This window comes from Ahaetulla prasina, chromosome 1 (genome assembly GCF_028640845.1).
Source record: "Ahaetulla prasina isolate Xishuangbanna chromosome 1, ASM2864084v1, whole genome shotgun sequence".
In the NCBI taxonomy this organism is placed as follows: Eukaryota; Metazoa; Chordata; class Lepidosauria; order Squamata; family Colubridae; genus Ahaetulla; species Ahaetulla prasina.
The window spans coordinates 376,568,788-376,585,150 of record NC_080539.1 but is presented as its reverse complement, the minus strand read 5'-3'; the positions used below and the strand labels follow the sequence as shown (position 1 = coordinate 376,585,150).

The window sequence follows — 16,363 nt, the reverse complement described above, 5'->3', positions numbered from 1 at the left end:
AGTTCAAATCACCAGGACCGGATGGATTACACCCCAAGGTTCTGAAGGAACTGGCAGACGTGATCTCAGAACCACTGAACTATATCTTTCAAAGATCCTGGAGCACAGGGGAGCTGCCAGAGGACTGGAAAAGAGCTGATGTAGTTCCCATCTTCAAAAAAGGAAAAAAGATTTTCTCCCATAACCTACTACTAGATAAAGTAGAAAAATGTGGGTTAGACAGCACCACCACCAGATGGATTCGTAACTGGCTGACCAACCGCACTCAACGTGTAGTCCTCAACGGAACTACATCCACATGGAGGGAAGTATGCAGTGGAGTACCCCAAGGCTCTGTTTTAGGCCCAGTACTCTTCAACATCTTCATCAATGACTTGGACGAGGGGATAGATGGGGAACTCATCAAATTTGCAGATGACACCAAGCTGGCAGGAATAGCCAACACTCCAGAAGATAGGCTCAAATTACAGAAAGATCTTGACAAACTTGAACATTGGGCGCTATCTAACAAAATGAAATTCAACAGTGAAAAAAGTAAGGTTCTACATTTAGGCCAAAAAAACAAAATGCACCAGTACCGTATATGTGGTACCTTGCTCAATAGTAGTACCTGTGAGAGGGATCTTGGAGTCCTAGTGGACAACCATTTAGATATGAGCCATCCGTGTGCAGCAACTGCTAAAAAAGCCAACACAGTTCTGGGCTGCATAAACAGAGGGATAGAATCAAGATCACGTGAAGTGCTAGTACCACTTTATAATGCCTTGGTAAGGCCACACTTGGAATATTGCATCCAGTTTTGGTCTCCACGATGTAAAAAAGATGTTGAGACTCTAGAAAGAGTGCAGAGAAGAGCAACAAAGATGATTAGAGTACTGGAGGCTAAAACATATGAAGAACAGTTGCAGGAACTGGGTATGTCTAGTTTAACAAAAAGAAGGACTAGGGGAGACATGATAGCAGTGTTCCAATATCTCAGGGGCTGCCACAAAGAAGAGGGAGTCCGGCTGTTCTCCAAAGCACCTGAGGGCAGAACAAGAAGCAATGGGTGGAAACTAATCAAGGAGAGAAGCAACTTAGAACTAAGGAGAAATTTCCTGACAGTGAGAACAATTAATAAGTGGAACGACTTGCCTGCAGAAGTTGTGAATGCTCCAACACTGGAAATTTTTAAGAAAATGTTGGATAACCATCTGACTGAGATGGTGTAGGGTTTCCTGCCTGGGCAGGGGGTTGGACTAGAAGGCCTCCAAGTTCCCTTCCAACTCTGTTGTTATGTTATGTTATGTTATGTCACTGTCCTCCTCCTCCTCTTCCTCTTCCTCCTCCTCCTCCTCCTCCTCCCTTCTAGCCCTGCTGATGTTACTTACTGGGTCATAAAACGCCTGCAAGAAAACCGCCAAATTCCGAGGACCCCCCCACACACACAGTTCAGCCCTGAGCTTTAAACCTTCTCTTCTCTGGGTCTCTCTTCCCACCCCCTACGGGCAGGAGCAAGCCTCCTGGGTCTGCCAGTGCGAAGAGGGCCTGGTGCAAAAACTGGAGCAGGATTTCAAGGTGACGTTGCAGCAGCAAAGCTCCCTGGACCAGTGGGCGAGATGGCTGGACGAGGTGGTGACCCAGGTGCTGAAGCCGCACGAGGGCGCAGCCAGCTTCCCCCGGGCGGCCCGGCAGTTTCTGCTGAAGTGGTCCTTCTACAGGTAAGCCCTCTGCCTCGCCCCTCGCTGCCCCACCTCCGGGACCAAAGGGCCAGAGCCTGCGCCCGAGGGGGTGGAAAAACTGACCGGTACTGCGGTCTGATCTGCTAGCTTTCTCATTGGAGAGGATTCTTTTACCTGGAAGAGCAGTCGTTATGCCATGGAGCTGTATACACACACACACACACACACACACACACACACACACACACACACACACAAATATGATAGTGCACTACTTGTAGTGATGATGTTACCTAGCTGGGTAATGAAACATCTGCAAGAAACAACCAAGCTCAGAGACCACCAATGAGTCCACAGCCTCTCCTCCTCTTTCTCCTCCTCCTCTTTCTCCTCCTCCTCCCTTCAAACCCCACTCTCTTGTAGCACTGATGCCGTTACCTAGTTGGGTCATGAAACGTCTCCAAGAAACCTGAGAGAGCACTCTCTGTTCAGCCCTACAAATATTCCCTTCTATCAGCACGCATACACATTTTGCTTTACCAAGAGCCCCTCCCAGGGCAGGAAAAGGTCCATTTCCCTTCTGAAGGCAGGAAGACCCTCCCACTCCTCCTCCTCCTCCTCCACCCCACCCACCCAGCCAGGTTTCAGGCTGAGCTGTGGACATCCCTGCCTTTCTCCCCTGCAGCTCCATGGTGATCCGCGACCTCACCTTGCGCAGTGCCGCCAGTTTCGGCTCCTTCCACCTGATCCGCCTCCTGTATGATGAGTACATGTTCTACCTGGTGGAGCATCGGGTGGCTGAAGCCACGGGGGAAACGCCCATCGCCGTGATGGGAGAGGTGAGCACCGGCTACGGCGTCCCATCCGCCCTACAGGGAACAAGCCGAATCTCTTTCGTGGCCGGGTGTAGACATGGGAGGGACCCTGCAGGTCTTCTAGTCCAGAGCTCTTCAACCTTGGCAGCTTTAAGACTTGTGGACTTCAACTCCCAGAATTCTCCAGCCAGCATAGCTGGAGTTGAAGTCCACAAGTCTTAAAGCTGCCAAGGTTGAAGACCTCTGTTCTAGTCCAGCCCCCTGCTCGAGCAGGAGACCTACCCTGGACTATTCCGGACAAAGAGCTGTCCAATCCTCTTCCTAGAAACCTCCAATGTCGTTGGAGCACCCACAACTTCTGGAGGCAAGCCAGGGGAGCCACCTTCTCTTTCCTGTCACTGGGTGGGTGGGTTGGCAGGGATTCTTGCAGGACAATTATCACGGCCGGGGAGGCAGGGGAGCACAGGCCCCTGCTTTGGGGGGTCTACGCCACGGGAAAACTCGCTGTTCTGTCTTCTTCCCCACTTCGGAGCAACGAGCTGGCCTTCAGCCAGTGGATTCACGGCTCTTATCAGTCCTGGCAGAGAAATCGCAGCTGCCTGCCAAAGTTCAAACAAATGACTCACGGAGCAAGACTTTCAGCTCTTTTTGAAACGGATCAGCTAAATTTTGCTTCCCGTGGAGTGAGAGCAGTCCCAAAGCTCCTTATATCTCCTTATATTCCCTTTGATGACGCCGCCTCTCTAATCTTCTGAAACGCGGGTCGATCTAAGCTTGATTATTATCAACTGGGTCTGAAGGCGTAGCCTGAGGAAGGGAGGAATCAGGGGATGACGGCCTCATTACGTCCTCCGACTGGCCTGGTTCTGGCTCCTGGAGCCGGGCAAAAGGCATCGGAGCTCCCGAGGTAAGCCTTACCAGCCCTTCCCCCTCACTCTCGGAGTCACTGTCGGGCATGGGGCCAGGTTTGGGGGCTGGAGCCACAACACTCGCCACGGGACAAGAGTTAAACTAATATCAAAGAAATGATGGGTGCAGTGGTTACAATACAGCATTGCAGACTTAATTCTGCTGACTGGATTCGATCCTGACTGGCTCCAGGTTGACTCAGCCTTCCGTCTGTCCTTCCGAGGTTGGTAAAACGAGGGCCAGATTGTCGGGGGGATGGCATATGCTGACTCTGTAAATTGCTTAGAGAGGGCTGTAAAACCCCTGTGAAGCGGTATATAAGCAGGGGCGAAATCTACTTATCTTCCGGCTTGGATGTGCACCTACCGCACGCTCTCGCTTTTCTCACACACGTGCGCATGTCACACGCGCGCACAGACCTTCTGCACACGCGCAAAACTTTCTGTGCACGCGCAGAAGGTAAAAACCACATCACTTCCTGGTTAAAACCAGTGTTGTGTCTTGCCCGCTCTCACAGCAGCCGGGGCCTTCTTATCTGCTCCCGAACACGGAGGAATGTATGCCTCCCGGCCCCAGTCCTGGCTCCATGCCCAGACAAGCTGAAGAGGAGGGGGCACCTCCCGGTCCCAGCCCTGGCTCCATGCCCAAGCAGGCTGCAGAGGAGGGAGCACCCCCCGGCCCCAGCCCTGGCTCCATGCCCAGGCAAACGGAGCAGTAGATCCCTCCCCCTCCTCCACAGCATGTAAGCCTGAGGAAAGTTTATTTCCAACAGCTGCTGATTGGAGTGACCCTCGCATCAAAAGACTGGATAGGCGGAGGCAACAGAAGGAAGGGAGGGGCAGGCCTTAATGAGTGCTGAGTCATGGAGCCACACCCCATGGCCTATATAAAGGATCTGCTTTCTGGCAGTCTCTGAGTCAGGCAAAGTCTACCTTATCTTGCTGAAGTCACTTTCTGGTCTCCTGCCTGCCTTGAGGACTTTGCTAGGACTTTGGGCAGAGCTGCAGAGGCAAGCCTGATTCGGATTTCCCTGACCCGGCCGTCAGCGGAGGAGTGGGACACGACAACCAGGAAGTAATGACACCCGGGTGGATGGGTGGAGCTTCACTCCACCATCGCTACTGGATCACTGCACTACCGGCCATGATTGCTACCTGATTGTACGATCCGGTCCGATCCAGTAGCATTTCACCCCTGTATATAAGTCTAAGGGCTAATGCTAAGTGCAGAGGGAGGGAGGGAAAACAAATTGAATTGTTCAGTTTTCCCATGGAGAGGAGTTCTCCCCGGAGGAACCCGTTTAAAAGTACACACACACCCCGGAGAGTCTGGAAAGGCCTCCTCCTTTTCTGGGAGACACCTGCTCAGTTCAGACAGATCCTCCAGAGACCCCCTCCCTTCAGCCTCCTGGCTGCACGGGACTGTAGATCCGAACGTTGCTACTGTTGTGTCATGCACCCCCTGGCAGGGAGAGGGCAGAGGTGGGCGACTGGTCTCAGGAGCCCCCAACATCTGTCGTCTTCTCTCTTCCAGTTCAGCGACCTCGCCACCCTGTCTCCGGCTGTGCTCGAGAAAGGTACGGACTTCCTCCACGGGGAGGCGTTGCCCAGACTGTTGGGGTCTTCCCCTACCCCACCCCACCATCCCGTCCCAGGCTAAGGCTGAGCCCATCTTTCTCCTTTCCCGCAGACGCCTTCGGCACCCTGGGGCATGAAGCTGGAACCCGGGTGAAGCCCCGGGTGAAGCGCGAGCACAGTGACCCCGGCCCATCCTTGCAGGAGATCTAGGCTGACGGGCAGCTGGTGTGCCCAGCCCTCCATCCCAACTCCGCCAAGAGTGCCAAAGCTTTCCGAACGACGCCCTGCAAGGACTCCTGGCCCTCCCGGAGGACGCCGTGCCTCTACGTTCCTCCTCCTCCTCCTCCTTGCGCTTACGGGTCTTCGCCAAAGACGGGCCACTGTCCAGCAAGACAGAGAAGGTCTTCGACCATCGGCCGGTCCTTCTCTTTGCAAGGACCCCCCGGCCGGCCCACTCCCCGTCCTTCCTCCTGTTCTTATGCTTTGCCTTAACTGACTCCACTCCCCGAAGGGGAACAACCTGCCGAGGTGCCACTGTGGCCGCTGGTCAATTCTGCGCCTCGCGAGAGAAGGGGCAGGGCGGCCTTCCTGCGTCCATTCCGACTCTTGCTAAATAAACGGACACTTGTGGCCAGCTGTGGGCATCCATCGTTGTCCTTCCATTCCTCTTCGCCTGTCGCCTCACCCGGCTAAGCACCACCGTCTCCTGGGCCCTCGGGGGCCACCACCGGAAGTGGGATATTCTAGGAGAGTGTTTTCCAACCTGAGCCGCTTGAAGATGGGTGGACTTCGCCTCCCAGAATTCCCCCAGCCAGGTTGAGAAATGCCGATAGTCCTCGACTTACGACGGTTTTGTTTAGTGGCCGTTCAAAGTTACCCAATGGCTACTGGAAAAAGGGGTACTTGGGACCTCTTTTTTTCAGGTTTATGACCGTTGTGGCATTCCCCGCCCTCACAGGATCCAGCTTCAGATGCTTGGCAGCCCCCGACTCATATTTATGACGGTTGCAATGTCCTGGGTAATCCCCTCTTGCGACTTTCTGCTAATCAAAGTCAACGAGGAAGGCCAGATTCACTTAACAACCGAGTTACCAACCGATCAACTGCAGCGATTCACTTAACAACGGTGGCAAGACAGGTCATAGAACGGGGGGGCATACTCGCTAAACAAGTGTCTCGCTCGGCGACAAAAATTTTGGGCTCAGTTGTGGTCATAAGTTGAGGACTACCTGTGCTCCCAGGGCAAACAGCCACTCGATTGGCAGAATGGCAAAATCCTCTTCCTGCAATCAAACTTCCCAGAATTCCCCAAGTTGTTGGGCCAGGATCCTTCCTGCAGGTTTTCCCACAATCCTCCACAAGCTGGAAAGGGCAACCGCAGCATCCAAGGTTAACAGGGCTCTATGTGCACAGATGATCCTGTAGGAATTGCTGACCTGTTTTCGGGTCGGGCCTCTTCGGCAAACTGCACACGGCTTTCAATTGTGGGTGTGCAAGTTACAGCCAAAACCAGGAGTCCCAAAGTTACGAGCTGGGCTATGAATGCAGCGACAAAGCGGCGTGCAAAATATTGGTGTATTTTATTCGTCAGGTGCATTCATTCGTTCATTCATTAATTCATTCGATTTCATAATTGAGATAATAATTTAAAAGATTTAAGCCGCCCAGAGAATCGTTCAACATTGAGCAGTGATGGCGCAGTGGTTAGAATGCGGTATTGCAGGCTAATTCTGCCAACTGCCAGCAGTTCGTTTCTCACCAGTTCAATGTTGACTCACCTTTCCGTCCTTCCGAGGTCAGTAAAATGAGGACCCAGATTGTTGGGAGCAAGAGGCTGACTCTGTAAACTGCTTAGAGAGGGCTGGAAAGCGGTATATAAGTCTATTCTCTCTCTCTCTCCTTCCCTCCCTCTCTCCTTCCTTCACGCCCTTTTCTTTCTACCTTTCTTTTCTTTCCTTTCCTTCCTTTTCTCCATTTTTTTCTTTCTCTCCTGCTCCCTCCATCTCTTATTTCCCATCTCTTTTGCTCTCCTTCCTTTCAGCCTCCTTTTTCTTTCTTCTTTTTTTTTCTTTCTCTTCCTTCCTTTTCTCTTGCAAGGACCCCCGGCCGGCCCACTCCCCGTCCTCCCTCCTGTTCTTACGCTTTGCCTTAACTGACTCCACTCCCCGAAGGGGAACAACCTGCCGAGGTGCCACTGTGGCCGCTGGTCAATTCTGCGCCTCGCGAGAGAAGGGGCAGGGCGGCCTTCCTGCGTCCACTCCGACTCTTGCTAAATAAACGGACACTTGTGGCCATCTGTGGGCATCCATCGTTGTCCTTCCATTCCTCTTCGCCTGTCGCCTCACCCGGCTAAGCACCACCGTCTCCTGGGCCCTCGGGGGCCACCACCGGAAGTGGGATATTCTAGGAGAGTGTTTTCCAACCTGAGCCGCTTGAAGATGGGTGGACTTCGCCTCCCAGAATTCCCCCAGCCAGGTTGAGAAATGCCGATAGTCCTCGACTTACGATGGTTTTGTTTAGTGGCCGTTCAAAGTTACCCAATGGCTACTGGAAAAAGGGGTACTTGGGACCTCTTTTTTTCAGGTTTATGACCGTTGTGGCATTCCCCGCCCTCACAGGATCCAGCTTCAGATGCTTGGCAGCCCCCGACTCATATTTATGACGGTTGCAATGTCCTGGGTAATCCCCTCTTGCGACTTTCTGCTAATCAAAGTCAACGAGGAAGGCCAGATTCACTTAACAACCGAGTTACCAACCGATCAACTGCAGCGATTCACTTAACAACGGTGGCAAGACAGGTCATAGAACGGGGGGGGCATACTCGCTAAACAAGTGTCTTGCTCGGCGACAAAAATTTTGGGCTCAGTTGTGGTCATAAGTTGAGGACTACCTGTGCTCCCAGGGCAAACAGCCACTCGATTGGCAGAATGGCAAAATCCTCTTCCTGCAAGCAAACTTCCCAGAATTCCCCAGGTTGTTGGGCCAGGATCCTTCCTGCAGGTTTTCCCACAATCCTCCACAAGCTGGAAAGGGCAACCTTAACAGGGCTCTATGTGCACAGATGATCCTGTAGGAATTGCTGACCTGTTTTCGGGTCGGGCCTCTTCGGCAAACTGCACACGGCTTTCAATTGTGGGTGTGCAAGTTACAGCCAAAACCAGGGGTCCCAAAGTTACGAGCTGGGCTATGAATGCAGCGACAAAGCGGCGTGCAAAATATTGGTGTATTTTATTCGTCAGGTGCATTCATTCGTTCATTAATTCATTCGATTTCATAATTGAGATAATAATTTAAAAGATTTAAGCCGCCCAGAGAATCGTTCAACATTGAGCAGTGATGGCGCAGTGGTTAGAATGCGGTATTGCAGGCTAATTCTGCCAACTGCCAGCAGTTCGTTTCTCACCAGTTCAGTGTTGACTCACCTTTCCGTCCTTCCGAGGTCAGTAAAATGAGGACCCAGATTGTTGGGGGCAAGAGGCTGACTCTGTAAACTGCTTAGAGAGGGCTGGAAAGCGGTATATAAGTCTATTCTCTCTCTCTCTCCTTCCCTCCCTCTCTCCTTCCTTCACGCCCTTTTCTTTCTACCTTTCTTTTCTTTCCTTCCCTTCCTTTTCTCCATTTTTTCTTTCTCTCCTGCTCCCTCCATCTCTTATTTCCCATCTCTTTTGCTCTCCTTCTTCTTTCCTCTCCTTCCTTTCAGCCTCCTTTTTCTTTCTTCTTTTTTTTTTCTTTCTCTTCCTTCCTTTTCTCTTGCAAGAGCCCTGGTGGAGAGAAAAGAGGGAGGGAGGGAAGGAAGAAGGAAGGAAGGAAGGAAAAAATGAGAGGAAAGAAGGAGGGAGGGAGGGAGGAAGGACGGAAGAAAGGAAGGAAGGAAAAAATGAGAGGAAAGAGGGAGGGAGGGAGGGTGGAAGGAAGGAAGGAAGGAAAGGAAGGAAGGAAGGAAAAAATGAGAGGAAAGAGGGAGGGAGGGAGGCAGGCAGGCAGGAAGGGCCATGGTGGCACAATGGTTATAATATAACATTGCAGGTTGACTGCCAATCCTGACTGGCCAAGGTTGACTCAGCCTTCCATACTTACTTCCGAGCAAGGGTCAAATGCTACCGGTTCGGGCCGGTTTGCCCGAACCGGTAGTAAAAAAAAGTAAACAAGTTCCGAAGATCAGCTGAGCAACACACAATCATCAGAACTTTTTTTTTTAACTTTTTAAAGCATTTTTAAAGCAAAAAAATTGCATTAAAAGGTTAAAAAAAAAAAAGGTTCCGACGATCGCTGTGGCACGCGATCGTCGGAACCTTTTAAAAAAATTTTTTAAAAAAAGACTCCGAGGCACTTGAGATTAAAATCCTCAAAGATTTTACTTTTAATGGAAGGATCGTATTGGCGCATACCTGATGAAAACTGACTCGGAAACTCCCATGGTATTGACCTCATTAAAAGTAAAAGTTTGAACGAATGAATGAAACTCCTATAATATCCCTGGGTGGCTCACATCAGAAACACAGGAAATTAAACAAGCTGAGAATATTAAAACCATCATGCACTCCCACGCTGAATGCCACCCCACCCCCCCCAACCACCAGGCCTGGGTCTAACTCCCCCCCCCGGTACAGCCAGTCAAGCCCCACCTGTGACGTTAGCGGATTAAAGGCTGTGCTTCACCTGAGATTCTTTCAAACTTCCCCTGAATGATAAAATACCCCATTTCCCAGCTGGGCAGGCCCTTCCCATGGAAACTTCCATTTGGATCCCTGCACCAACCCGGGGGATTGGACTAGATGTCCTCGGGGGAAGCGGGGGGAGGTCACTACAACTTCAGGGCAACTACAATTCCCGCAGGTCACCTAGGTTCCCGTGGAGCCGAATCCGGCCGACAGAAAAGGAGTCACACACACCGCAGGGGCCGGCACGTTTCAGGATACGTGTTTTTTTTTTTTTAATGCGCCAGATCCATCCGAATCCAACTCTCTGTGATCAAAAGATATGTCCAGGTTGCCCCTCCCGCCCATCTCAGAGGGCCAGCAGGGCAGAGTTCCCCTCCGGAGTCTCCCTGTCGCCACTCTGCACGGATGATGCCCGTTCAGGCTTCCTGGCTCTGTTGCCGGGCGCCAGGTTCCTCCTCTTCTCCTCCAGGCCCAGGGGAGACCTGAGGAGTCTCGGGAGTGGCGGCGGGGAGCCCAGCCTGCTCTCCCACGGGGGCTCCTCCCCGAAGGAGTTCACGTCGTAGAGATAATCCAAGCTGGTCACAGCGCTGAGGATCTCCGGCACGCTGTAGTCGAAGGAGAGTAGCTCGTCCGGCAGGTTGAGGGAACGGATGTCGCTGGATGAGTCCTCCCCGGAGAAGCAGCCCTCCCGCACGGCTTCCCCTGGAAGGGCCACCTGGCCCCCACCGCCCGGCTCATCCAGGCCGGCCTCGGTGTCCGAATGGATGGGCGAGCAGTCAAACAGCTTCATGGCATCTTCCAAGGGTACCTGGTCCAGCAGCTGAAAGGCCTTGCCCGGTTCCTCCAGCAAGGTGGTCTCCCGGGGCAGAATCCCCTCCAGGTTCACGCAAGGCTCCAGCTGTTCCATGCCCCCGCAGGAGACCGGCTCTTCAGAATGGACGCCGGGGCTCAGAGGGGGCTCCCCTATCCCCAGGGGGATCTCGCTGACCTTGAAGTCGGCTTCCTCCGGCGGGAAACCCTTGAAGACTGGGAAGGCCAGGCTGGTCCTGGGGTCGAGAGGCTGGTAGGGGCCCCCCTGGCTGTGCGGTTGCTGCTGCTGCTCCTTGAGACTCGAACTCGGGACCACCGCCAATAGTTTGTGTTCTTCCATGGGCATCAGGCTCTCACCCGGCAGACGGGGCATTTCCACAAACGGGGGTCCGTGGGCCAGGTTGGCCACGAAGCCGACGTGGTCGGTCAGCTTGGCAGGAGACCCCTCGGGTTTGAAGAAGGGCATGGCAAACTGAGGGTTGCTGGCCACGGGCTGGTACTGGGCGTAGGGCAGCGGCTGGACCGAGCCCTTGAGATACTTCTGGTTGTCCAGAAGGTATGAGTTTTGGGGGTTGGGCCCACTGGACAGTTTGTACACCGAGGGCTGGACAAAGTTGGCCGTGGCCCACTCGATGCGGTAGATTCGAGGGTCGAAGAAGCAGCCGCAGGGCGCCATGTGGAAACCTGCAACGAGAGGCAAAGCGTCATGAACGGCCAGAGGGGCTCCGTCCAAAGAGGGCACAGCCACAGAACCTGTCCGGGCCTCAGCCCAACCAGGAGCGCGCAGTACCGTTGGTTGCAAGTCATCCAAAATGGCTTTCCTTATAACAGAGACGCCCTGAAGTCTGGAGAAAGCCTTTCCCAGCCAAAGCAGGCCACAGATGCCCACGTGTGGGGCGCACGAGGGTCTTTGCATGCAAGGAACCATTCCCACACACTGCACTGGGCTGGCAAGGAAGAGGGGCAGATGCATGATAGATGAGAGGGAGGGAGGGAGGGAGGGAGGAGGGGAGGGAGGGAAAGAGATTAGAGACAGAGAATGAAAGATGGATGGAGGACGGATGGATGGATGGATAGATAGATAGATAGATAGATAGATGATAGATAAATGAGAGAAAGAAAGAAAGAAAGAAAGAAAGAAAGAAAGAAAGAAAGAAATAAGAGAGATGAGAGAGAGATGAGAGAGAGAGAAATGAGAGAGAAAGAAAAGATAAAAATAGATAGATGATAGATGATAGATCAAGAGAGAGAGAGATGAGAGAGAGAGAGATGATAGATGAGAGAGAGAGAGAGAGGAGAGAGAGAGAGAGAGAGAGAGAGAGATGAGAGAGAGAGATGATAGATAAAAGAGAAAGAAATATTAAGATTAGATAGATAGATAGATAGATAGATAGATAGATAGATAGATAGATAGATAGATAGATAGATAGATGATAGAGAGAGAGAGAGAGATGATAGATAAATGAGAGAAAGAAAGAAAGAAAGAAATATTGAGAGAGATGAGAGAGAGATGAGAGAGAGAGAGAAATGAGAGAAAGAAAAGATAAAAATAGATGATAGATAGGATAGATCAAGAGAGAGAGAGAGACGAGAGAGAGAGAGAGAGAGATGAGAGATGAGAGCAAGAGAGAGAGGATAGGTAGATAGATACATAGTGAGAGAGAGAGATGAGCGAGAGATGAGAGAGAGAGAGATGATAGATAAATGAGAGAAAGAAAGAAATATTAAGATATGATAGATAGATAGATAGATAGATAGATAGATAGATAGATAGATGAGAGAGAGAGATAGAAAGATAATAGATGAGAGAGAGAGAGAGAGATGGAAAGATGATGGATGGATGGAGAGATAGATGGGGGAGGGGAGTTAATTGCAGCATGAATTAGTCACCTTGCCCATTAGAGGAACATTGATGGACCCCACAGTGTCCAGTGCTGATGTTTTCCCCTGGACGGGGTTGGGGGGCAGCTCTGCCTCCAGAATGGGGAGAGGGATTCCCACTTTCCCCCACCCATCCTCAGGACCCCTACAAGATGCCTGTCCAACTTCCATCATTTTCCTGCCAAGAACCTGTTTAAAAAATGGGTCTAATTTCCTAAAATCCACATCTGGATTTTTACAATAATAACTATTATTCTCCCCCCCCCCTTTTTTTTTTTTTTTAGTTTTGTGCACCCATTGATCACATCTGCTTTTATTCGCTGTTCACACCCGCCTCCAAAAACGGTTAGGCTGAGGGTTACAGCTGACAGCAAGCTCTGGGAATCGATGTGCCCACCTAATAATCGTAACTTTTATGTACCCGCTCCACAATGACCATAAAAAATATTGCAACGATGGATTGCATCTGTGGCGGATGAAAACTTTTTGGAGATGAGACATTAACCGCAACGGCAGGCAAAAAGAAGGGACAAGCCAGCATCCTTGTTTTGCACAAATGTCACTCTGCCCCACTGGCTATTTTCTACGCACCACAAAAGATTTACCTGCTGGGGGCGCTGCGCAAAGCTCTTGACTGGATGGGTGGTACAAACTGGGTGTCCCTGTAACAACAACACAAGATGATTCAGCCACTTTCCAGGGTTCTTTGATTAAGCCAGGATTGGTGGCTTCTCCTCATGTACTGAGTTTTTAAACTCCCAATTCCCATTTTAAGCAGTGTAGGTTTCGGATGTAAGTGTGGCTGCAAGCTTTTAAGGGCCACAAATCCTGGTTTAGCTTGACCATGCCTTCTGAAGCTCATTTTTATCCTCTTAGCCTCCTGTTTGTGCTGGATAACGGTTTAATTTAAGTTTGGGTTGTAAGTGAAGGTTGCAATTGCTATTCCAAATTGCTCACCCCACTGAGACAATTGGAAAAAAACATGGAACATAAGGCTACCTCAGCTAGAGGTTTCTCACCACTGCAGAAGTTTGCAAGAAGTTTTGCGTCTCCTTACAAGGCTGAATTTTTGGGAGGTAGGAAACCAGCTACATCCTGGGCAAAGGGGCTTCTTCAACCATCGCCCCTCCATCCCACCAGGGAATTTGAAGAAGGGTCAATGTTGAGAGCAAGGGGTCCGGATGGATTCTTTCTTGGCAGAAGGTGCAAATCTACCACCCCTGGCCCAGCTGACAATTTCACCTGTCCGGACATCCCCTCGAGGGGGTCCAAGCAGTGAAAGAGAGGGATTGCACCCCTGCCCCTTCAAGGGGGTCAGGAAAGCAAGGATGCCCCATTAAGAATGAACCCAGGAGAGGGGTTAACCCATAAAACAGATTAATTCCTTTCCTTGGGCAGCAGCTGAGGGCTCCCTGGGGACATCAGACAGGTCCGGCTGGGTCCAGGAAGTTGCAATGGGGCACTGTGTCCTCCTAGAAGAGGGTCCAAGCCAGGGAAGGCGTAGAGAAGCCCTCCCCAGGGCTGCCACTCCGGCTATGGGTCGAGCCAGGGATGCCTACCTACAGAGGCAAGGTTTTCGGGCAGGACAAACGCCGGAAACCCTCGGTTGTGCTGCTGCCCGTCCGGTCGCTCTAAGGGTCGAGAGGCGTAGGTCTCGTGCTGGGGGTAGAAGACTTTGGGCTGCTGCATGCTCCTTCTGGGGGCTGAAGGACCGTCTTTCCATCTGGACCCCCGTGGAGGGAGGGGCGTGGCTTCCTGGAGTCCGTTGCCATGGGCACCCTTCTTCTGTTTGCATGGTTACTCAGGAACGGGTTCCAGGTGGGTCCTTTAAGGTTCTGCATCCCTTGACCCCTGTGGGACAGATGGATGGATGGACGGACAGCAGGGTGGGTGAGGGGAGAGAGAAAGGGGCGCAGAAGGGTGGGCCAAAAAGTAATTGAAAGAACCGAGATGGGGCAAAGGGTCTCCGCGTTGGTTAGAAGGTCCAGGGCACCCATTGTCCTCCTTGAGATGTTCCAAGAGTCACGTCTATGGAAGGAAAGAAACACGGGGGCACCCAGAGGGCCCTCCCCAAATCTGATGTGTGTCCTTCCCCTCCCCTCCCCCATGAAACCTGCAGGGGCAGTCAAAAAAGGCAAGATGTCCTCCCTGACGGTCTAATTGAAGCTCTGCCTTTTGTGCGGCAGTTAGGATCTGTCCATGGCTGGCCCCTTCTGGGTCTCCCTGGTCTCTCCTCTCCCCGCCCCCCCCCCACTTCAAAACAATGTCTCCCAAGTCCATTTAGGTCCTGGCTATCACAGGGAGGAGGGGGCAGAGGATCTGTGGGGCTCTGGTTAGTTTGGGTCGTTTTTTGAATGCTCTGCCCTTTCAGTGAGTGGCATCTTTGTGAAGTGCTCTCTGGGCTTTGGGGTTTTCCTGCCGATGTTTCATTACCCAGCTAGGCATCATCATCAGTGCTAGTAGGAGGTGTGGGGTTTGCTCTCTGTTTATATACTAGTGGCTTGCCCTGTCGGTGTTAGTGGAAGAATCTTTGTTTTTTCCTCGACGCTTCCTTGATTAGGACGTTGCTGGATTATTTGCCTAGTATTAATCCCTGTTTATCTGAGTTTCTCTTTCCTTGAGCTTGATGGTTTCGCTGCAGACTTTTCATGACCCAACTAGGTAATATCATCAGTGGCGATAGAGAGTGTGGGGTTTGCTCTCTGTTTGGCTTGTCCTGTCAGTGTTGGCGGGGGAGCAGTTTTTTCTCTTGATAGTTCCTTGATTAGGGTATTGCTTGATTGTTTGTCTGGTGTTAATCCCTGCTTCTCTTGAGTTTCTTTTTCTGTGAATTCCTTGGTGTTCTCTCAAGCTTGGTGGTTTTGTTGCAGACGTTTCATGACCCAACTAGGTAATATCACCAGGGCTGTAGCTAACGATGTAAAAAATAATTGCTACCAACCTGCCTTCCATTGAGGACCTGTATACTGCACGAATCAAGAAGAGGGCCGTGAAAATATTTGCAGACCCCTCGCATCCTGGACATAAACTGTTTCAACTCCTACCCTCAAAACGACGCTATAGAGCACTGCACACCGGAACAACTAGACACAAGAACAGTTTTTTCCCGAAGGCCATCACTCTGCTAAACAAATAATTCCCTCAACACTGTCAGACTATTTACTGAATCTGCACTACTATTAATCGTTTCATAGTTCCCATCACCCATCTCCTTCCACTTATGACTGTATGACTGTAACTTTGTTGCTGGCAATCCTTATGATTTATATTGATATATTGACCATCAATTGTGTTGTAAATGTTGTACCTTGATGAACGTATCTTGTCCTTTTAGGTACACTGAGAGCATATGCACCAAGACAAGTCTAGAAATTTAATTAATAAATTCCTTGTATGTCCAATCACACTTGGCCAATAAAAAATTCTGTTCTATTCTATTCTATTCTACTAAGGACCTCACAGCTCAACTCTGAGTGACAAATATTTTCTTCTTATCAGTTGTATCTCTAAAACGCTTTCATGTGTGTGTGTGTTCTTAGTTGTAAGCCAACTCCAAAGTTGTTTGCCAGTTGAATTTAATTATGAATTAAATAATAAACAATTCACTGTTTTTTGTGAAGCTATAGATAGTCTTCCACTTACAGCCCTTTGTTTAGCGACCGTTCAAAGTTATAACGGCACTGCAAAAAAGGGACTTATGACCGTTTTTCACACTTACGACCACTGCGGCATCCCACAGTCACATGATCAAAATTCAAACGCTTGGCAATTGACTCATATTTACGACGGTCACAGTGTCCCAGGGTCATGTGATCCTCTGTTGCAACCTTCTGACAAGCAAAGTCCATGGGGAAGCCAGGTTTGCTTAACAATCGTGTTACTAACTTAACAACCGTTCCAGGTATCTCCTTTGTTTTAGGGGGGGGCGGGATCCGGCTGCCAAGTTCCGAAGCTTGCCAACGAACCCGGGGGGGTGGGAGGCAAAGGGGAGACGGAATGTAGGCTCCAGACATCAAGAAGACAGCCGTGAAAGTTTGTATGATAAAATG

The 16,363-nt window shown here is 50.9% G+C and overlaps 2 protein-coding genes across 4 annotated transcripts in view; one reads left to right on the top strand and one right to left on the bottom strand.

Annotated features, from left to right (window-relative positions):
* Positions 1-5,615, top strand: part of RFX2 (regulatory factor X2) — a 63,853-nt gene extending 58,238 nt beyond the window's left edge. Inside the window, exons 14-17 of one of the 3 annotated variants that reach the window (XM_058163719.1) lie at positions 1,492-1,700; positions 2,347-2,500; positions 4,919-4,961; positions 5,075-5,615. In XM_058163719.1, the coding sequence (XP_058019702.1) occupies positions 1,492-1,700; positions 2,347-2,500; positions 4,919-4,961; positions 5,075-5,172 (504 nt within the window). In that variant the 3' untranslated portion in view covers positions 5,173-5,615. Of the gene's footprint in view, positions 1-1,351; positions 1,701-2,346; positions 2,501-4,918; positions 4,962-5,074 lie in introns of those variants that run through there. The other 2 variants (XM_058163718.1, XM_058163720.1) reach the window with 2 other exon arrangements.
* Positions 5,616-9,847: 4,232 nt separating this feature from the next.
* On the bottom strand, positions 9,848-14,003 carry PRR22 (proline rich 22). The gene is made up of 3 exons (XM_058163781.1): positions 13,874-14,003; positions 12,920-12,976; positions 9,848-11,117 (listed from the first exon to the last, which is right to left on the bottom strand). Exons 1-3 carry the CDS (start codon positions 14,001-14,003, stop codon positions 9,970-9,972), a joined length of 1,335 nt encoding a protein of 444 aa, XP_058019764.1. The 3' UTR covers positions 9,848-9,969.
* Positions 14,004-16,363: the final 2,360 nt, after the last annotated feature.

Excerpts from the sequence above, each read along its gene's own strand:
- PRR22 (XM_058163781.1), bottom strand. The coding sequence starts at position 14,003 with ATGCAGCAGCCCAAAGTCTTCTACCCCCAGCACGAGACCTACGCCTCT. Across the intron at positions 12,977-13,873 it reads CGAAAACCTTGCCTCTGTAG|GGACACCCAGTTTGTACCAC; the intron begins GTAGGCATCCCT and ends TTGTTGTTACAG. Across the intron at positions 11,118-12,919 it reads TTGCGCAGCGCCCCCAGCAG|GTTTCCACATGGCGCCCTGC; the intron begins GTAAATCTTTTG and ends CTCTCGTTGCAG.